We start from the raw sequence: 24493 nt of genomic DNA, 5'->3' as shown, positions 1-24493 counted from the left end.
ACGGACGTTTCGTAGAGATATAAGACTCACCAGTGCAGCTCGAATTCAAACAGTTAGAAAGCCTAATCAAATACGAAGTTTTAGAGCTTTAAATACTGAAAATTCTGAAAAGTTAATTCAACATTTGTAAATTGTAAATTAACAAATAAATGAATATCAATGATATTTCATGTCAACCCAAATGTACTGACTATTGTGCGGGTGATACCCTAACAGATAATTGCTTAAACGATTCCTCTGTGTACCGTGAAAATGAACGCTTTAATGGTCTTGAATGTCAGCTATATGTTTCTGTTTGTGACTTTATCAAATTGAAAGTAATGAGAGAACACCCAGTTCTGACTACACAAAATTTCGGAAATTCAAAACAGGGCTAGGTAATAGAAATATATGTACTTATCGAAATATATTATAATTGCGCTTAAAGATGTAGTACAATACCTTAGAACTTTCAATCTTATTAATGTTGCGAAATAATTGATGCAAATATATAGACAAGGTCACAAGTATCCTGGTCAGTCCCTGTTTGTTAATTCGTTAATTGAGAAGAAAGATAATTCAATAAGATTTTTTATTGGTTACAGAAAGAAAAGAAGACTGTTTGAGGACACGAATGCTCCCGCTCAAGCTTCAAACAAACGAAAATGGGACGGAAAGACGGAAGGACGGACGGGCAAGGGTAACACCTAATGCCCCCGTCGTCTACGGCGGGTGCAATAAAAAAACAAATTTAGCTTATAAATTGTCTTCTTACTCAAATTCATGATATGCTATTCGATATTTCTTTGATGTGAGCAAAGAATTGTAACATAATTGTGCATACAAGTACATTTCATTCTTTGTAAATTTTACACCGTAAACAGAAAACATATGATATTTATACGTATTATACACATACAAACTATCTTACCCGATTTCCATCATATTAAGAAAGAGAACTTTCACTCCTTGTGTAACACATCACGGAAAAATTATGAACTAAGTCGTATATATAAAAATAGGAAGATGTGGTATGATTGCCAATCAACTCTCTACATGAGACCAAATGACACAGAAATTAACAACTATAGGTCACCGTATTTACTTTTATGTCGCTTGTGATTTTCTCGTGTATAACAAAACTGCCCATTGGTCAGATGAATCTTATGATACATTGACAGTGTAACCATAGTACAACCAGACGGTAAATCATTGGAAACAACATTTTATAAATTTCATGCGTTCTTGTTCATAAAAAATGATACTGACTACAGTTAATTGTCTTTACATGGATTCAGATATGTTTTTGCTCAGTACAAAGACAATACAGTTTGTGATTATTTAAACTTAAACTGCTTATGACCAAAATCCGTGTACCTGACACATAAACCAAGTGTCCATGCAATGTGATCCTGCAAAGATTGACTGTCATACTATTAATATTATGTGTAACTCTTATTTAATTGTAGTACAAATATATGAAAATTCATTGTCTAAACTGTTCTGTTCCATACATACTTTTGTAAAGTCCATCTTTGATGTTAGTCCATCCATTCTCCTGTATGGTCAGATTATCTCGGACGTTAATATTTACTATACTGATAGAACTGTAACAATCAATCACTTCTGTATCGTTACTTTGTATATTCTTTTCAACAAATTCTTGTAAGGGGATCAATCCAGTCGAGGGACTTAAAATACCTATGGAAATGAAAACAAAAATATGTGAGTACTCTTTGATGAATGAGTATTCTGTTAATATCTGTTATTGTATTAACAGTTGATAAAATTGTTGACATTGCATTAGGATAGTTCTGAGAGCTAAGGAAGTATTCCTTAACAGAAGACACTGTACTTAAATAATGTAACTCATGTAAGTTGTAAAGCTTGTCTCTCATCCGTTTGTTTGGTTTTATGAATAATAAAATATGTTTAAACTATCAAAGAATAAATCAGGGAAAAGTTACCGAACTCGTCCAGAAGTATGTATCCACTTCATAATACAGAAACAATTTTAAAAAACAAGATGCTTTCTTTAAAAAAAAAAAAAAGCAATTCGTAAACCCGAGAATGTGGGTTATCAAAAAAAATGTTGCCGAATATTTTTTCTTTTGCCGGATTTAAAATGATTTAATGTAAATATATGAATATGGTAATGATGATGTTAAAATACCTTTATTGAAAAATAGGTAATTGTGTGTAGATTCTTGCACAAGTCAAATAACAGTCTGGGAATTCATGGCAAGTCACAACTTTTAAATGTTAGGGCTCACTATAACCTTCATGATTAAAAGCACCGTTGGATTTCAGTTGCAAATAGAAAAGTGTAGTCTGTACCAGCTAATATATGAATTTACCTTTTAAATTGACTATTTTATTATTACTTGGGAGTGTACATCATTTGTTCTTCTTGTTATATATACAAAGGCATAATCCTATTAATTGCAATTCCCAGTTTCTGGAAACTGGATGTCTAAAGACAATAGCACAGACCAATCGCAATATAAGTTTCAGCCCTCAATTTGCTTTATAACCTGAATGGATTTGTTTTATCCTACATATCTTCATATTTTGTTTCCCGGATGCCTTCAATTATTCTTTAACTCATTATTAGAGCTGTCTTTACTCATGGTAGAGATGGTATTAAAACATTTGAAAGTCCAATTTCCATGTGAAGAGCGCATGGTCTCAAAAGACCCAATTTATATAAAAGAATATGTTTGGATAAGGTCAATAGGACTGTCATTCAAAAACAAAACAAACAAAAGAGAAACAACTAGAGGTCAGAATACCTAAATGATGACCGTGTTCCAAAGTCACATGTCAAGCTCTTACTGCCGTGTCCTGAATTAAGAACTGAGAAATGCGAAAATTCCCAATTTTCAAGTGAAAATCCTAATTTATCTGAGATAATCCTAGTTTATCTGAGATAATCTAGGATTATCTATAAAAGTGGTTCAGGCGTGCCATATGCACATGTTTTGTTTGTTTTTTTGTTGTTTTTTTGTGTCAAGAAATAGTAAATGTAGAGTAAACGCACTGATATTCTGGATTAGAATATACATTTGCGTTATCATAGTTATGTATTCTAGGCTCAAATTTAATGTGTTGAATTCAGATGTCAAACTACCTGCCTATAGTGGTTTGACTCCCGATTAATTGCAAACCGATCGATATTGTTGTCAAATCCATATCGTGTGACCAGAGTGTAATATAATGTAAAAGCACAAAGGCGTGTGCAGGATAGCTGGTCAATACAATACATATAATTTTCAAAATCGCACCATATTGCAAAGATTTAGATACTATAAGGTTGAACTATTAAAAAAGAAATAAAAAATGAAATTCAATTACTAGTAACATACAATAAATCTTTTCCGAAAATTCAAATCAAGTATTTACTGATGGACATTTTTATCAACACATTAATCTCTTCTTTAATTCCAACTTTCCATTTTATGAATGTATTGATATACAAAATGTAGGCAGATACTTACAAAACCACACTAGAGCGGTATAAAATAATTGATATAAGAATTAAATGATTATTGATTATTGTAAAGTATTAATTACGTTTTAAGTGAGATGCAGGGAAATAAAATCCTTGTGAATTAAAACCATGCAACTATTTTTTAAACTACAGTTTAGATACTGATTTATTTATGTGCATCCCTCACTTGGTGCTCACATGTTGTCTATAATTAGTGTAAATGTATTCACTGTTGGAATTGATATACTGTAACAATATATTAATCATATTCTGTAAATTCTATATATATTCCCTCTATTGATGAAATAAAATATTTTTGACAAATATATCTATATGTTTAATTATTTTTCTGCTTTCCGATCTGAGATAGATATTTCGTTTTGTTTCTTCTTGCTTTCCGATCTTATCTCAGGATATTATGGAATTTCAAAGTATCACGTGGTAAACGTTCAGAAATAATGGATGTATTCTGGAACATACATGTAATATAGTTGAAAGTATATTATTCCCAGGTTTATTATCACAATGCACATCAGCACGTTGTATTAAATACTACACAAGCAATGCGTAATGGGGACCGTCTCAAAAAATATATAATTTCGTTATCATTGTACTTGATATTTTAAAATACTCTTCACATTAAAACGCATATGTTTTGTCAAAAGGCAAAGAGGTTGGAATATATAATTGTTTTTACTGCAAACTAGTCTTAACTTTACAACTTTCCGATCTATAAATAAACTTTGATTGTTGAAATATACAATGTCACGTGGTATCATATCCATCGATGGACCGTATCAAAGACATAGATAACTACCTGACTGTATAAATGATCGAATATTTTCAGGACCTTCCGAGAATCTTCTTTCCGATGATATCAGAATGACCCATAGAACCTACCAAAACCCACGGATTATAGGCGTAAACCCCTCAGGTGGTTTATGCAATAACAACACGACTCACATTTAGTATTGATTATACGAACAATCACTGTAAGAAATTGTATATGCATAGGGAACACATAAATTAAAACATTGAACATGCTCACTAGAAGCAAACGTGAGGTGTTTTTAAAAAAAGGATTGAAATTGGAGGCAAATTACCAAAACATAATATCAGAAGAATCTAAATTTATTTTATTGTCCATGGTTCATATTCAATACAAACATTCCATCCACTGTATGCATACAGACAATGCATACATACTAGACAATTGAGTACATATTTCATATTCATTTAAGTTTGTATTGAACTGTCGATTGAACATTTAGAACCAGATGTATGATGTTTCAAACAAAATTAGTTTCATCAATCAACTAAAGGAACGATGGATAACGTGTATCCAATCTGTGTTAATACGTCAACTATTTCTATAGATGTCTACTCACCAACAACAAAGTTTTACTTGTCTACTCACCTACAACAAAGTTATACTTGTCTACTCACCCACAACGAAGTTAAACAAAAACAAAGTTATACTTGTCTACTCCCCTACAACAAAGTTATACTTGTCTACTCACCAACAACATAGTTATACTTGTCTACTCACCTACAACAAAGTTATATATTTTGTCTACTCACCTGCAACAAATTTATACTTGTTTACTCACCTACAACAAAGTTATACTTGTTTACTCACCTGCAACAAAGTTATACTTGTCTACTCACCTTCAACAAACTTATACTTGTCTACTCACCAACAACAAAGTTATACTTGTCAACTCAACAACAACAAAGTTATACTTGTCTACTCACCTACAGCAAACTTATACTTGACAGGTGTTTGGTTTTTGCCAAAATAACATTTTCCAAAACATTCAGGTAACATCAATACAAATACGTAAAAGAATGTGACTGGTGTCATTGCTAAGGTCTATCAAAGTATTTCTGAAGAAAAAAAAAACATCATGAACATAACATTGTCCAGAAAACTGATGAAACATAAATACTAATACGGTGAAAAATGTGACTGGTGTCATTGCTAAGGTCTATCAAAGTATTTCGTAAGAAAAACAAATCATGAAACAACATTGCCCAAAACATTCATATAACATCTATACTGATACTGTATGGGACAGTAACATTGATAAAGTCTATCCCAGTACTTCTGAAATATAACATCTATACTGATACTGTATGGGACATGGCTTGTAACATTGATAAAGTCTATCCCAGTACTTCTGAAATATAATATCTATACTGATACTGTATGGGACAGTAACATTGATAAAGTCTATCCCAGTACTTCTGAAATATAACATCTATACTGATACTGTATGGCTAGTAACATTGATAAAGTCTATCCCAGTACTTCTGAAATATAACATCTATACTGATACTGTATGGGACAGTAACATTGATAAAGTCTATCCCAGTACTTCTGAAATATAACATCTATACTGATACTGTATGGGACATGGCTAGTAACATTGATAAAGTCTATCCCAGTACTTCTGAAATATAACATCTATACTGATACTGTATGGGACATGGCTAGTAACATTGATAAAGTCTATCCCAGTACTTCTGAAATATAACATCTATACTGATACTGTATGGGACATGGCTAGTAACATTGATAAAGTCTATCCCAGTACTTCTGAAATATAACATCTATACTGATACTGTATGGGACATGGCTAGTTACATTGATAAAGTCTATCCCAGTACTTCTGAAATATAACATCTATACTGATACTGTATGGGACATGGCTAGTAACATTGATAAAGTCTATCCCAGTACTTCTGAAATATAACATCTATACTGATACTGTATGGGACATGGCTAAGTAACATTGATAAAGTCTATCCCAGTACTTCTGAAATATAATATCTATACTGATACTGTATGGGACATGGCTAGTAACATTGATAAAGTCTATCCCAGTACTTCTGAAATATAACATCTATACTGATACTGTATGGGACATGGCTAGTAACATTGATAAAGTCTATCCCAGTACTTCTGAAATATAACATCTATACTGATACTGTATGGGACATGGCTAGTAACATTGATAAAGTCTATCCCAGTACTTCTGAAATATAACATCTATACTGATACTGTATGGGACATGGCTAGTAACATTGATAAAGTCTATCCCAGTACTTCTGAAATATAACATCTATACTGATACTGTATGGGACATGGCTAGTAACATTGATAAAGTCTATCCCAGTACTTCTGAAATATAACATCTATACTGATACTGTATGGGACATGGCTAGTAACATTGATAAAGTCTATCCCAGTACTTCTGAAATATAACATCTATACTGATACTGTATGGGACATGGCTAGTAACATTGATAAAGTCTATCCCAGTACTTCTGAAATATAACATCTATACTGATACTGTATGGGACATGGCTAGTAACATTGATAAAGTCTATCCCAGTACTTCTGAAATATAACATCTATACTGATACTGTATGTGACATGGCTAGTAACATTGATAAAGTCTATCCCAGTACTTCTGAAATATAACATCTATACTGATACTGTATGGGACATGGCTAGTAACATTGATAAAGTCTATCCCAGTACTTCTGAAATATAACATCTATACTGATACTGTATGGGACATGGCTAGTAACATTGATAAAGTCTATCCCAGTACTTCTGAAATATAACATCTATACTGATACTGTATGGGACATGGCTAGTAACATTGATAAAGTCTATCCCAGTACTTCTGAAAAAGGAAAACATTATTTATCTGGTGTCATTACAACACAAGTCTACTACATGTGATACGGTATAGAGCAAACTGTTGCTGGTAACATTACAACACAAGTCTACTACATGTGATACGGTATAGAGCAAACTGTTGCTGGTAACATTACAACACAAGTCTACTACATGTGATACGGTATAGAGCAAACTGTTGCTGATAACATTACGACACAAGTCTACTACATGTAATACGGTATAGAGCAAACTATTGCTGGTAACATGACAACACAAGTCTACTACATGTGATACGGTATAGAGCAAACTGTTGATGGTAACATTACAACACAAGTCTACTACATGTGATACGGTATAGAGCAAACTGTTGCTGATAACATTACGACACAAGTCTACTACATGTGATACGGTATAGAGCAAACTGTTGCTGGTAACATTACAACACAAGTCTACTACATGTGATACGGTATAGAGCAAACTGTTGATGGTAACATTACAACACAAGTCTACTACATGTGATACGGTATAGAGCAAACTGTTGCTGGTAACATTACATCACAAGTCTACTACATGTAATACGGTATAGAGCAAACTGTTGCTGGTAACATTGCCAAAATCTATCTAAGTATCATTTCTGAAAGAACAAAAAACAGTATGTATCTCGTGTACATCAATACTATATAATACGGTATAGAACGTGGCTGGTGACATTGCAAAGGTCTATCAAAGTATTCTGAAAATAAAGAAAACAGTATGTGTCTGGTGTCAGTACATCAATACTAATACGGTATAGAAAATGGCTAGTGACATTGCCAAGGTCTATCAAAGTATTCTGAAAATAAAGAAAACAGTATGTGTCTGGTGTCAGTACATCAATACTAATACGGTATAGAAAATGGCTGGTGACACTGTCAAGGTCTATCAAAGTGTTCTGAAAATAAAGAAAACAGTATGATTGTGTCTGGTATCAGTACATCAATACTAATACGGTATAGAAAATGGCTAGTGACATTGCCAAGGTCTATCAAAGTATTCTGAAAATAAAGAAAACAGTATGTGTCTGGTGTAAGTACATCAATACTAATACGGTATAGAAAATGGCTGGTGACATTGTCAAGGTCTATCAAAGTGTTCTGAAAATAAAGAAAACAGTATGTGTCTGGTGTCAGTACATCAATACTAATACGGTATAGAAAATGGCTGGTGACACTGTCAAGGTCTATCAAAGTGTTCTGAAAATAAAGAAAACAGTATGATTGTGTCTGGTATCAGTACATCAATACTAATACGGTATAGAAAATGGCTAGTGACATTGCCAAGGTCTATCAAAGTATTCTGAAAATAAAGAAAACAGTATGTGTCTGGTGTAAGTACATCAATACTAATACGGTATAGAAAATGGCTGGTGACATTGTCAAGGTCTATCAAAGTGTTCTGAAAATAAAGAAAACAGTATGTGTCTGGTGTCAGTACATCAATACTAATACGGTATAGAAAATGGCTGGTGACATTGTCAAGGTCTATCAAAGTGTTCTGAAAATAAAGAAAACAGTATGTGTCTGGTGTCAGTACATCAATACTAATACGGTATAGAAAATGGCTGGTGACATTGTCAAGGTCTATCAAAGTATGTCTGGCAATAAATAAAACAGTATGTGTCTGGTGTCAAAACAATTGGGTATAGAACGTGACTTGTGAAATGGTAATTAGAAAACAATATATTGGTTTGTGCAGACCAGGCATGGGGTAATGCTAATTTGTAATTGTAATGCATTGTAATGTATTACAATTCCCCAAGTAATGCATGTAATGTTTGATGCCCAAATTTTGGCATTACATATAATTGTAATGTAATGCACTACATTGGCAAAATTACATGTAATTTATGCATTACATGGCTTTACTTCTTGTCTGATAGTTCTATATATTGCTACAAATTTCAAGGATAATAAGTACCTACTGTTTTATTCTTTCCTTTAAGAAAATAGGAAAATTAAAAACAAATCAATTTATAGTTAAATGATTAACAAGAAGTGTAAATTTGAACTGTTGTAACACTAATGATTTTCTTCATCTAAACTTAATACTAAAACATTTACACTAATAATTAAAACAGATCTATTTTATGAACATACAAAAATAATATTGGTTTTTTTTTTTATTTGCAGTCATTTTCATATACCATTATAGTCATTGAAAAACCTATACATAGATATTTAAAGATGAAAAAATAAGTTGAATTTTTTTGAGAAAACACAGAGTTGTATACTTCAAAATATCAAAAGCCTGATCCAGATGAACAATCAACCTTGGAAAATTTTGTAAAACCATCTGGTTATCAGAAATATCAATTAAATGACCCAAAGCAAAACAAAGCTACAGATTCACTTTTTTAATATATTGCTAAAAGTGATTTACTCCCATTTTCAACAGTTGAAAGTCAAAACTTTAAGAACTTTATTAAAATCTTAACCTAAAATTCCAAGCCAGAAACATATTTCATCTAAATTGATACAGACTAAGGCCAAGGATGTACGTCAAAAATTGTATGACAATCTTCAGGAAGCTGATCGCATTTATTTGATTGTTGACATTTGGTCTAATAGGACAATGAAAGGATTTTTCAAATACCTATTTAATACTTACCAAGACTGCAGTATAAAATGTTGTATATATGTTTCTTTTGATAATAAAATTTATAAAATGTAATGTGTAATATAATGCATTACCTTAGTAAAGTAATTGTAATGTAATGTATTTCTTTCCAAAATACATGTAATTGTAATTGTAATAAAATGCTGGTTTTGTCCAAGTAATTGTAGTGTGATGCATTACATTGCAATGTTTTCGCCCCATGCCTGGTACAGACTGATCAAACCAATATTGAGTCTGCTTATTCGTTGCTAAGGCCTATCATGCAATTTCTCAGAATAAATAAAACAAACAATGTGTATAAAAAACACTCGTCAAAGATACCATACTAATAATTGTGTACGTCAGACGCACGTTTCGTCTAAAAAAAACTCAACAGGGACGCTCGAATAAAAACAAAATTAAGGATGTTCGCTTCTCTTGTTTTTGAATTTTTGCCAGATATTCGGAATCCTCTAGTTTTATCGATGTAGTGCCATTAAAAAATTTTCCCCACTAACCCCTAATTTTCTTTTCATGATATTATTACACATAGTTTAAAAAGCCATATTTGGAAATGCTATAAAATCCTTGTTATTTTTTCATAATTTTTAAAAGAAAAAGGGTGCCAATGCTAAATGTATAAAAAGTCTAGAGAGAATTATTTCCCGCCAAATTTTCAAAGGCGATGCGTATACCTCGAAAATAAGTACACGGACCCTTAATTTGTTTGTGCTTTTTTAGTTCCTTTATTTATATACTATCAATTTACAACAGTCTTTTAAAAAGCTTGTTATTTTGAAACAGAGTAGCGAACATCCTTAAAAGGCCAAATAAAGTACGAAGTTGAATAGGAATGGAAGACCAAAAATTCAAAAGGTTTTGCCAAATACAGCTATAGATATAAAGTTCTGTACATATCTGCTACAATGAATCGTAAAACAGAAATACAATGCTATAAAAATAAGAAGATGTGGTATGATTGCCAATGAGACAACTCTCAACAAGAGACCAAATGACATAGGAGTTAGCAACTATAGGTCATCGTATGGCCTTCAATAATGAGCAAAACCCATACCGCATAGTCAGCTATAAAAGGCCCCGAAATGACATATGTAAAACAATTCAAACGAGAAAACTAACGTCCTCATTTATGTACAAAATAATGAACGAAAAACAAATATGATATACAGCAACAAAATACAACCACTGAATTACAGGCTCCTGACTTGGGACAGTCACATACAGAATGTGGCGGGGTTAAACTAGTTTGAAGGCGCCAACCCTCCCCCTAGTCTTTTTTTTTAACAACTCACTAATGAAATACCTTGTTTATGAATGTCAAATGACCAACCCACATTTTATTGATTAGAAATTTAGAATCTGTTTTATAAGTAAGATGCATTGGTATAAAGTTTGTACATATACGTTCCATTTGATCAAATATTATTATTTTGATCTACCTAATGAAATGGAATCCATGAACTACATTTTGCATTAAGAGCGAACGTACATAAAATGTAATTAAAGTCGTCTTTTTCTTGGAAAATGGTTATTCTATTACTATTTTATTTCATTCTACTGAAATTTTGAGTCATCATCAATTTTCTATTCTAAGATGACGCTATTCCTTGCTTTGTAATGAAACGATGTTTTCGTTCTAAAAAGTGATGGGGATATACGCACATGACGTACATGAATTACACTCGCCAATTCAGTATTTTAAATGACGCAGAAAATTAAAGTTGACATTTGTTTTTCGTGTTGCTCGCTTTGAAACTTTATGAAAAACTTTTGAAAAGTTAAAATTTATATTTATATGAACACTTTTTTATCACAACAGTCATTTTAAGGGTGTCGTGTCATGATGACATATTTTTAGTTTTTATCACTACCTTCATTTAAAGCGTGTTGTGTCATTAGGACATATTCTTATTTTTTTATCACTACCGTCATTTTAAGGTGTTGTGTCATAATGACATATTCTTAGTAGTTTATCACTACCGTCATTTTAAACGTGTTGTGTCATTAGAACATATTCTCATTTTTTTTTCACTACCGCCATTCAAAGCTTGTTTTGTCATTAGGACATATTCTTAGTTTTTTATCACTACCGTCATTTTAAATGTGTCGTGTCATGATGACACATTCTTAATTTTTTTTATCACTACGATTATTTTTAGCGTGTCGTGTCACGATAGCATATTCTTAGTTTGTTATAACTACCATCATTTTAAGTACTGTTGACTTATGCTGCGTTCACACGTAATTCGAATTCGATTCACATTAACTAATTCGATTTAGTTTAATTCACATTCGAAACGTTTTACGTCCAAACGTAAATTCTAATTCGAATTGCAATGCGCATCAAATTCGCTTTATTGTCCAAACGACGTTAACTTTTAATTCGTATTAACAAAAACGCAATTCTAATGCGAATTGGATAATGCGATTTAGCCTATTCGAATCAATTCGAATTAAAAGAGAAGAGTGTGTGAACGAGATTAGCGAATTCGATTCGCATTCGATTCAAATTTAATTCGAATTAAATGTACGTGTGGACGAGGCATTATTTTTAGTTTTTCATCACTTTATTAGTCTCAGTGTCGTCGTATAACAATAGCATATGATTATTCCCATATATTTTTGTGTCGTTGTGTCATGGTAAGATATTCCTATTTTTGTATCACAACCACTATATGTTTAGAGTGTACGTTTCAAAATCACTGACAATATTTTAAATGCTGATCATAAAGAACTTATAATTACATTTGATGTACGTTTCATTTTTATACGTTATTTTGATTGGCTAACAGCAATCTCGCGTCATTCTTCATTTCAAAATGAATTTCATGAATTGTAACATACATGATGACACACGTTTCCACAATAAAGTGCACAGGTAAATTAAAGAAAAAAATGATAGTAATCGTGTTTTCATGATCATAGCGAAAAAATGTAATTATAAGTATTGAATGCTTCTTTTAGTAATTTTATACGGTTGTAAAACTAAAAGCGTTGACCGTGCGTACATTTTTAGAATGAAGCGCATCCGCGCTTTATACAAAATGTACTTCGGTCTACGCTTTTACATCCCAATGAATTTACAAAAAGAAGCATTCAATTCCTAAATAAGCCGTGTCTGTATGTCTGATATTACACATTAAAATGACCGACATTTCTAATCCGAGCGAAATCAATATGGTGGCTCAAAATTAGTAAATTAATAATATCATTAATGTAATAGTTGATATATGATATGTCATATAAATGGTAGTTACATGATATCAAATTGACAATTTATTATCAATATAAAACAGCACATCATCAAATAAAATGTTTCCAGTTTCTATTAATGAGTTTATCAGATAATTCGCTTAGACATAAAATTCACATATAAGTAAGTCTTTTGGGCTTGGTTCGGTAGATTTCGACCCACGATTCATGATAGGTCAATCTATCCCTGTTTTATCTGTCTTTTTACTCATTTCCCAGTTGTTAAATGAATAAAAGTATACCTAAACAAAGAGAAATATGTTTTGCATTGATAAGAGGAGCAATGAGTCATTTTCAGTATATTTCTTATCTCCGTTCATAACCTGGCCAAATGACTTTTAAATTTGAATTGCTTATTCATTTCCCAGTTGTCTAAGGTTTCTGGTTGACCTTTGATGGATAAAAGTGCTTTTTATGATAAGACATGAGTTTTGGTGATAAATGTCCTCTTTGACATTTTTGGGATAAATATTCAAGTATTTCCAAAATCCGTCAAAAATCTATGTAGTGATCTTTTAAGGAATAAGCTATAACGTTGTTAGAATGTGATACTGTGAAGATTAAAGACTTTTGAAAATAGCACAAATGTGAAATAAATTCAGTTGAAACTGTCCCTAGTTCTTTCTTGTTTAGTTGCAAGAAGGCTCAAATTAAAAAAGTTTTAAAAAATACACACTGAGATTTTTGCGTACATTTTATGTTTCTACATCTCATTAGCATAGTTTACATAGGGTGCGTTTTGATATCTTTCTGAGGTTAAATATTATGACTTGCGATTGAAAATAATGAGAGATAAATATTAACGCATCCAATTTCAACGCCTGAATCCTTTACAAAATTTTAGCTTTCTACAAATTACACCTATTTCGATAGTCACTTTATTAAACAAAATCATGTACATTTGTACATCACTAATGTGTTACAATGAGAGAACTTTATTAGGAAAAAAGTAAAATAGCAAAAATACCGAGCTCCAAGGAAAATTTAAAACGGAAGGTCCCTTATCAAATGGCAAAATCAAAAGCTCAAACACATCAAACGAATGGAAAACAACTGTCATATTCCTGACTTAGTACAGTCATATCCTTATGTAGAAAACGGTGGATTTAACCTGGTTTTATAGCTATCTAAAACTCTCACTTGTACGACAGTCTCATAGAATTCCATTATATTGACAACAATGTGTAGGAATTATCGCATCATCTAACACAGAGAGGCTGTCATGTAAAGTGTTTGTTCATGATAATGTAATCTATCAGAAATATGCTACATGGTTATAGAAGCAAGACGAGAGAGTCAAATTACTCGTTTGTTTTTGGCTTATTGTTTACAGAAATAACCCATTAACCATTTCACTGAAGTATTATTATACAATTTTGGAAGAAAATTGTCGCTATAGATTTTATCTAGAGCTAAAATAATCTGACTTTTCAATTAGCAGATTTCTTGGTGTCCTGGGATCAGTTACTGTATTAATTTGCTTTCAAGAATTGTTATTGCCTTAACAAAAATGATCAGTTTTTGCAAAGGATCAAATTTTTAAGCATATTCGGGATTATAAAAATTGCCCCTTACACGTCGTTCTTAAATTGGTGGAGCAATATAAACAATAAGTTAAAAAAAATCAACAACACCATGACAAAAAAGAAAAACAATGTTAAGACAAACAACAGTCTACAAATATTACACAGAAAACGTCAGATTGTAATTAGGGGTGCAGTCAGGTGTTTCGAAAGGGTAATACTTTTTTTCAAAAAGTTTAAATATTAATAATCAATCTAATTACATCAACATCATATTTTTTATTAAACATTCTTGTTAACTAACAAATACGCACAACATTATATGTAATCATAATTTAGAATTGATTATTATGTCAGTATTATATTTGTTGGAAAATATTTGAACGTATTTTCCCGGCAGATGTGATTTTTTTACTGTTTATTTAAGAAATTGCTTGCATTGTTTGTTGTTGGTTAATGAGGTAATTGCATACTGATGCTCTTACCATAAACCGAGAACAGCGATATTAAAATATGAAGAGTTTCATCCCCTTGTCTCTGACGTTTGACCTTGCGATTCTAAAACTTATTAGATGTCAAAATCGTAAACATTTGTAAACTGATCTGAAAAATTAATCCAAATTATATATTTGTCAAGAAATCTATAGCAGTCAAAAAGGTTTGTTACATCCTAACAAAACAAGAAATAATTCCGATTGGACCAATATATTTTTTATTGTATAATACTTTATTTTTTTTTTCGGTAAATCGACAGAAAACAAATCACGTGTTTCCATTTAAAATGAATTCATGGATTCATGGATTCTTAAAAATCGATTGATGTTATCAACAGATTTAATCATTGTCATGTATCCGAATGCAAATTTCAATCTAAATGAGTGCATGACAATTTTTTCATAATGATTAATAGACTGTTGAAGTTTTACGCCCCAGCACCACAGGGAAGGACCCTCTTTTTTACATATTTTTTGGGGGGTAAATATATTCTCAAATATTTTTACTTACTTTCACTTTTTTAATGTAGTCTTACTCTTATCCATACGATATTACAATAGCAATAATTTATATGTGATGCCCTCTATAGATAGTTCCAAATAGAGGGCATGAATTTCACCCTTATAAGAAATATATTGAAAGCTAGATTGGGTTTTAAAATGTAGTGTCCGTATCGATACTCAATAAATCTACAATCAAAAACACGCAAAAGTGTGCGCACGCGGCGTGAATGTGTGTGTTGAGAAAGGCGTTTATCCTTTCAGTCCATATATCTTTTCTTGGAGCAATTTTAAAACCAATTTTTGAATCTAAATGTAAAATAACAAAAATACCGAACTCCAAGGAAAATTCAAAACGGAAAGTCCCTTATCAAATGGCAAAATCAAAAGCTCAAACAAATCAAACGAATGATTATAGGTAAAAATGTCAAAAATTGGGGAACAGCAGTCATTATTGTGTTATAATCTTAATCACAGTTAAACAAATAACTATTTCATCAAAGAAAAACCAAATGGCATATAGACACTCTATAGACAAAGTACATATTAATAAGCAAAAATGAAAGACAAGATTACAAAACATGACCAAAGCACAATAACACAATGGTGGGATGTATAAATACCGAGACGCGCAAAAAGTATATCACCGAAAATGGACTAAACAGAAAAGGTTAAAAATATAAAAAAAAAAAAAAATACAAAGAACACTATAACACGTAATTAAGATGACAAGCAACATCAGTACTTAGAATCTATAATTCAAGACCATCATGTATTATTTGTGAAGTTGATACGGAATATTTATCAACAAGGTTGTGGTATCTTCCGATGATTTTTTTTAGAAAAAGTACGAGACGTTCTTTGAAATACCCCTGAACTTTCATAAACTTTCTGCTCAGACACTGGTGACGTTTTATAAAGTCTGAGTAGCAGCTGCAAGCTCTGAGACTTGAATACCGAATGAGTTGGGAAATGTATATCCCATATGCAGGTGAAGTTAGTATATTGCTGCTAAGGTGGGGTAAATTTACAATTTCAAAATTAAAATCGTTTCGTTTGTCATAGATTCTGGTATTAAGATTACCGCTTACGTGTACATGTATGTCGAATTCGAGGTATAAGTCTAAAGATGAGGCGGAGGAAGTCGTGTCTATTGTTTCTTTAATTTCTAGTTCTGGAGGATATATATATTTATGGAACACAATCAGAAAAGTTTGGATTATTAATGGAAAGAACATCATCAATATATCTAAATGTGAAATTAAATGATCTGGCTTCTTTGATTTTCTTTGGTTTCACAAGTATCTGAAAGAACTCCAACTCATATGAAAATAAGAAGAGGTCAGCAAGGAGAGGCGCATAGTTCGTTCCCATAGAAAATGCCTATAATTTGTTGAAAAATCTACCTACAAATTCAACACATATGGTGTCAATAAGAAACTCCAGCATACTGATCACTTGTTCCTCTGTGTAGCATGTTTTACCTTTTTGTTCACTTTTAACAAAATAGCCGTATGGTATCCCAAAGCAATAAATTTATAGCGTATTATGCTACATTTTTAAAATTGAAACTTTAGAATTGTGGATTATTGCTCTTGGACGATTTTTCAATTTCACATGGGGAAATGTCTTGAAAAAATATTTGTATCAGAATGAAGTGAACACAATACTTTGTTTCCATTAAAAATATGAGGAAACAGACATTGAGGTTCAAAAATAAAATTCTTGTTCCTGTATGACAGTCAAAAAATTGTTTGTCTCGAGAAAAATACTCATGGGTCTCCCCATCCCAAAACCAGACAACTAAAGATGAATGGTCGGTGCCTACACATTAGGCGTATTTTGAATTAATAATTATGTGAGCTCACATTATTTAATTTGATATTGATATATGTGGACTTAAAGCTGTTATCATGAAATCACATTCATTATGACACATCTAATAAATCCGTTTGTTATTGCATAAATCTGATTAAGTAAGTTATGGTATCACGGGAGCATTCTTATTCAATGTTAATTATAGAAAAGGCATATAATTAATGACCCTAGGGAAACATGTTCACAGGTTAATCTGTGGTTTACATATAACGATGTGTGGAAGCTAAAGGTTTATACTTCATCAAAGATAGAACTGGTTTTGTTTCTACTCAATATCAAATAAGTAATAGAGGAACAGTTTTAACGTAGATATTTCCAATGTAACCTTGTGTTATACAATATACAATATACAATATACAATATAATATACAATATTTTTATTTTTCCAAATTAAAGGGCCCATTAAGAGCATAACATTAATAACATTAATAACAACATGACATAGACATTACAGACTGTTTAAAGAAACATAAAATAATAGTTCAAATGCATGAGGAAAGGGTCAGTGGTCAAGGGGAGATAATTTTGCTAACTATTATATCTATTAGAGTATTTAACTAATTTTCTGATTTTCTAAGTTGCAGGCCTTTATCAAGGTATGCACATAAAATAGATAAAAAAACTGCTATCTCCATTACTCATGATCCATGTAAAAAGATCATTTCTGTTTAAATTAACTAAACTGGGGTATTTTTTTATATAATCAGTCATATCTCTTCTGAGGTTATTGTAAAGAGGGCATTCCAGAAGAAAGTGCATTTCATTTTCAATAGAATTTGAATTACAATATAAAAATATCCTCTCATGTCGAGGTAATATTTCATATTTACCACATACATTGATAAAACGTTCATGTCTGCCAGTTTCTATTCTTAAACAGAATGTGTTATGCAGACCAAAAAAGATACACACTTAGTTTAGCCAACACTAATATCAATCTATTATTAGACAAGTAAATATATTTGACTGTTGCCGCACAATGACAACAAAAATACATATCTACAAGTCATTTTGAGTTCGCCATATGGTTGTTTTTAAACATCTGAAATGCTTTATGAAGACTGCGCTGATAGACATAGATAATAAGAGGTAATAAATCGATGAATTAAAAAAGTATAATAATTACTTACTTGTCACAACATTGACGAAATAATTTTTTGATATTATTTTATTTCAGTTTTCATGTAAGAAAAAAAATGGATACAGGTATATCAATATTTGATTGGTACATCTACGTCCCTATATCACATCAGGAACTTATTGCGTAAAATACTGTTACATTTTATTTTATCTTTCCATGTAACTAATTTAATAATTATACATGAAAATGTTTCTTAAAATCTTAAAGAGCACTGATTTGTACATTAGAATATGTATCCGTACATTTACATATTTAAAATAAGAACATGTTTGGGCATATCTTCTACATTTTTTAAATAAAAGCACGTATGGATACATCTGCATATCTAAAATTAAAACACGAATAAGTACAACTACATATTTAAAAAAATTTAAAGACATATAAGTACATCTACATATTTATAAAATCGTATGGATACGTCTACATTCATTAGAACACGTATGGGTACATTTACGTATTTAAGATTAGAACACATATGTACACATTTCTATATCCAAGCACAAGTAGAGTCTATAATGAAAAAACAATATAAAAAAACCTACCTTTCTCTCCGAGTAATTTCAATTAGAAAAGCACACTATGCCATACATTTTTTTTCTAGTATCTTGCTAAGCAATTGATAAAAAAATACTACTAAAAACCCATCTGTCAACTATATAATTCCATTGTAATATCGCCTTATTGATGCATCCAAACAAGTCTCGTGTGGGAAAAGTAAATATTATAATTCATATAATATTAATACCATTATAACAGCGACTACTGTACATATGTAAAACACTATCTACGGGGATTTATTAATTATATCAATTCTAACTGTTATGTGTTGGTATTTCTCTTCTTCACGATTCAATAATTGTATAACCCTCTGACAAGGGCTGTGGGTATCGTTGGACCTGTCTAAAGTGAAATCTGTTTGTCAGACTGGAAATGGTCAGTTAGAATGTTTTGAAATAATCAAAGTTGTACTATTACTCCAAAGCATTTACAACATTCCAGATTGCACTCCAAGACTGTATGACTGTAGCAAGGAATAGATTCCTTTAAAGACATATTACCTAGAACCTGGTGAAAAAGATTTTCAGCATGAGATTAAAGATATTAGTTTTCTTCAGTCTGTGTACTGTGTTTTCTGTGAAGTCTTTCTCAACATATTTAAATGCAGGTATGTAATAACTTCATGCACGCACTGATGTGGGGATTAACATTTCATCCAATAAATTTTTAAATGGTAAAAGATAATAGATTTTCACAGAAATTTATATCTCAAACAAATTCATTAATTGTTTAATCATATTTTTTATTACATGGGTTGCAATGAGATACTGTGATGTCCAAGTGAAATAAAAACCGACAATATCACACATCTAACGTCATGCAACAATCGGTTTTGTTAAGACATTGTCGAAGAGGTTGCATCAAAATGAATTAAGAATACCTGGAAAAAGATATGTTCAATGTGATAAAAGGAACAACTAATCCTAGACGCGCGTATTCGAAAGTTAATTTGTTGTTCGGTCACTCGTTGAATTTTTTCTGTTTTTGAAATTTTGTTAGAGTTATTCTATAAATTTTGATAAATGCTATTAACAAAATTTAGTTTTATTTCACTTGACAGAAAGTATCCTCTTGTTTTTTTATAAACTTTTAAATACGATATTCTTTTTGGAACTTTTAATACGCTAGAAAGCATTTTCATATATGCCGAGATTTTAATAGATATTTTGTTCAGGAGACACCCACCCTTTTCACTTACAACATGACCTTTTGTTCAAACAAAACTTTACTCAGTACTCGGGTTATAAAGCTTGTGTTCGAAACACCAAATCGAGTACTTGGATGATTTTTTTAAATCTGAGTACGAAAATTGTACTCTAAATGTTCGTGACCGCAAGGTCTCGCTCCTTATTTCCACTGATTTGAAGTAGGCCATATTACTGTGTTTTAGCTGCTTTCTTTACATTAGTAAAGAAAAATTGATACAAGAATTCAAATATAGAAAAATTTTCCACGAGTGACCGAACAACACATTAATTCACGATCGAATGCTTGTTGCTCATATACATAAGAAGATGTGGTATGAGTGTCAATGAGACGACTATCCATCCAAGTTACAATGTGTAACAAGTAAATGTTTGGTTTAAACATATTGTATCTGCTAAATATCAGCAAAATAGATGAAAAACAAGTAAATCGTGAAGTCTTCTCCATATTACAATACAAGTATATATGCAATAATAACATTATGAGCATGCATGTAAAGCGAACAAAGTCATTAAATATTATACGAACTAATATATAAAAAGAAGAAAAGAACAAGAAGAAAGGAAAAGGAAAAAAGGAAAAAGAGGCAAATCATATTTTCTGTGACGATGACTTAGGTTTGATGTTGATGATCATCCGTGCCGGTAGCAATAACACTTTATGAAGGTACTTTAAATCAGTTAGACCTTTTCATAAAATCTTGAACATGTTGCTCATGAATAGACTTATAGAAAGTATGGTAGAGAGCAATTGTGCAGCACTCAACAGTCTAGGCAAATGAGTTGAATTTCAGTGTTGTTCGGTCATTGTAGTTGCATATTTTATGATCCTTGAATTCTTTAGTTATTCAATCTTTTTATTTCACTGATTATAAATGGAAACGAAAAAGAAAATGCAAAGAGCTATATCTTATTCTACACATTCTCAATTCGTTTTGATGCTACGTCATAGACAAAATTTGACTACACCCATTATTGTATGACGTCACAGGAGTGACATTATCGGCGAAATTATCGGTTTTTATCTCATTCGGAAATCACGGTTTTTCATTGCAATCAATGAAATATACTTCGATAATCTTCATGTACCGAAGTAAAGTTCGTTTTGATTTTGATTGTTTTCACTTTAGGCGATTAAGTTTCTGGAAATAAAAGTGCGAGATAGACTTTAATGATAAATGACTCCAACCCTACCATATGTAATGCAACGAAAAATCATGACAGTACATATGAAAATTAATGTTTTAGAGAAATTTATTTTTATTGAAAGTAATAAAGGATGCATTTTACGTAATTAAATTGGTAGTAAACTAGGGGTTTACTCAAAAACTTGACATTCAGTTTGTTGATGATTAGCTCAAGTTTAAACTCATCAATATTTTTATGATTAATAACCTTTTACTTTGTATTACCAACATGAGATGATGCAGACAATGTAAAGAAGAATGACTGAACTTGCTTTGATCTTGATGAGGGCTTTTGTTGTTATGAAGTCAAGCAGATTTTCAATTATTCATTTCGATTTCACATCATCAGATATGTTATTTACAAAAGAATTTTGTATTTTCTGATTAAACCAAAAATCATAATGATTTCTTCACCAAGAAAAAAGCAAAAATTTGTATAACGAAAGAAAGTCAGGATTTGAAGCCTGGGAATCTTCGGAACATTACGAAATCATTTTAACTATGTAAAAATGGCTTCGAAACCAGCATTTTACTTTTTTTAAGCAAATACACGTATTCATATAGTTTTGCTGATATCCCTGGTGACCGGTTTACTTAAAGTACACCCTAATCAGGATGAAAAAGAGTTGGTGGGTTCAGTATAAGTGTGTAATTAAAAGTGATATACACATATAAGTAAGTCTGAACCAGTGACAACTCTACAACAGATTTATCCATCGGATCACCAGCAGTGATGGTGATGCATGGCTGTGTACATTCTGTATTTACAACTCGTCTAAACATCAGCCCAACAATGTTAGATCTGTAAATTTGCTTTCGCAAATTTTTTGTTCTTCCCTCGCCGGGATTCGAACTCATGCTACTGAGATATCGTGACACCACATCGCCTGCACTGTATCCGACGCGCTAGACTACACGACCACACGACCACCTAGGATTCACATAATCAAGCGCGTCGGATACAATGCAGGCGATTTGGTGTCACGATATCTCAGTATAGCATGAGTTCGAATCCCGGCGAGGGAAGAACAAAAAATTTGCGAAAGCAAATTTACAGATCTAACATTGTTGGGCTGATGTTTAGACGATTTGTATATATATATATATATATATATATATATATATATTTATTTATTCTCGTAAACCAAAGTACAATGGTATAGAGACATACACACATACATTTACATACATAGTATAAAATATAATACAAAGTACAATGGTATAGAGACATACACACATACATTTACATACATAGTATAGAGACATACACACATACATTTACATACATAGTATAGAGACATACACACATACATTTACATACATAGTATAAAATATAATACAAATACAAGGTAGAGACATAAAGTGGTTACCCAAGAGATTCTAGGCATTCATTAATTATTCGAAAAAATTTGCATAACTTGTTTACTAGTAGTTCATATAAAAAAGAAGATGTGGTATGATTGCCAATGAGACAACTCTCCACAAGAGGCCAAATGACACAGAAATTAACAACTTTAGGTCACCGTACGGCCTTCAACAATAAGCAAAGCCCATACCGCACAGTCAGCTATATATATAAAAGGCCCCGAAATTACAATGTAAAACAATTCAAACGAGAAAACTAACTGCCTAATTTATGTACAAAAAATGAACGAAAAACAAATATGTAACACATAAACAAACGACAACCACTGAATTACAGGCTCCTGACTTGGGACAGGCACATACATACAGAATATGGCGGGGTTAAACATGTAGGCGGTTGTTCAGTCGGCTTGTTGCTTTTCATAAGATTTTGGAAATTTTAATAATATTTGATCTGTGGACTAATGTGAAGACCCGTTATCAAAGTTTTCTTGTATGTTTTCTTGGTCAAAGTTATTGATGGATTTTTTATAGTGACAACCATAAAAGAAAACTTGGATCAAATAATTTGACTAACTTGAATGGAATAGAATCTCGTCCTATTTTTCTTGAAATTTAGATTGACTTTGACAGGTATTATCAAATCACAGTGCAGGTTTTTTTTCTTTGACTAAGTTTTTGATGAAACACTTTGATGTAACAACCGATGACTTGGACCAAGTTTACCTGGTCAAAGTTTTCTTTGACCAAAAATGAAAAAATAAAATTGATAGTACCAACAGATGAATTGGACCTAGTTTACCTGGACAAAGAAAACTTTGACGAAGTTAACTTTGATAGTGAAAACCGGGCTTTAAGATTTATATTAATATTACCATTGTCATATTCATGGTTTGATATCAGGAAATAAATCCTATTTATTGTGATAATTGTCGATACATGACTTAATGCTAATGTTACATAACTGCCAAGTTCACCTTTCGTAATTAACTTCCACACTATTGTTTGTGTTTAAGCTAGTTTTATATGTCAGGACAATTTGCCGGTTATATATAGCGCAATCAATGGTGTTTAAAACCAGAACATTATGAGCTGGTTGTTTTGTTTAGTAAATGACTGTACAGATCCAGTGTGATAATTAGAACGATTACATCCGTACGACAATTAGTTTATATAAAGGTTTTTCAGTGCTCTAGACATGGCATAATTTGAACAATTGTTTTCTTCAAACAATGTAGTTCTATTATGTAAATTATCTAAGATCGTTCAGAAGACGGTCGTTCCTCCTGGTTAGAAACGTGTTTTTCCATTAAATTCATATGTATATGTTCTCTGTAACATTGTTACGACAATAAAGTATGCATTCATAATTCACAAGAATACTAAATGGGTATACCATTGTTGAAGCATATTTACCACATCTCTTAATATATGATGGAGAAAGAAAAAAATATGAGGCATCCACTAATCTGTTTTTATTTCAAACTTTGATTCTTTTGCCAAACAAAAACAAAGATAAAAAAAACATTTTATATTTATATGTGGTCCGACAGATTTTATAGTTCCTGTGTAGT

General features: G+C 31.5%; 2 protein-coding genes across 2 annotated transcripts in view; one reads left to right on the top strand and one right to left on the bottom strand.

The window, feature by feature from the left end:
• Nucleotides 1-19341, bottom strand: part of LOC127704468 (glutamate receptor 4-like) — a 36846-nt gene extending 17505 nt beyond the window's left edge. The window contains exons 1-3 of the mRNA XM_052208555.1: nt 19147-19341; nt 5225-5356; nt 1498-1680 (exon numbers count right to left, since the gene is read on the bottom strand). Of these exons, the coding sequence (XP_052064515.1) occupies nt 1498-1680; nt 5225-5333 (292 nt within the window). The 5' untranslated portion in view covers nt 5334-5356; nt 19147-19341. The remainder of the gene's footprint in view (nt 1-1497; nt 1681-5224; nt 5357-19146) is intronic.
• A 34-nt stretch (nt 19342-19375) lies between these two features.
• LOC127704469 (glutamate receptor ionotropic, kainate 2-like) overlaps nt 19376-24493 on the top strand; it is a 34978-nt gene continuing 29860 nt past the window's right edge. Inside the window, exon 1 of the mRNA XM_052208556.1 lies at nt 19376-19769. Coding sequence (XP_052064516.1) covers nt 19691-19769 — 79 coding nt within the window. The 5' untranslated portion in view covers nt 19376-19690. The remainder of the gene's footprint in view (nt 19770-24493) is intronic.

This window comes from Mytilus californianus, unplaced genomic scaffold (genome assembly GCF_021869535.1).
Source record: "Mytilus californianus isolate M0D057914Y unplaced genomic scaffold, xbMytCali1.0.p SCAF_6, whole genome shotgun sequence".
In the NCBI taxonomy this organism is placed as follows: domain Eukaryota; kingdom Metazoa; phylum Mollusca; class Bivalvia; order Mytilida; family Mytilidae; genus Mytilus; species Mytilus californianus.
Note: the sequence above shows the minus strand (reverse complement) of the source record. Positions and strands in the feature narration are given on the sequence as shown.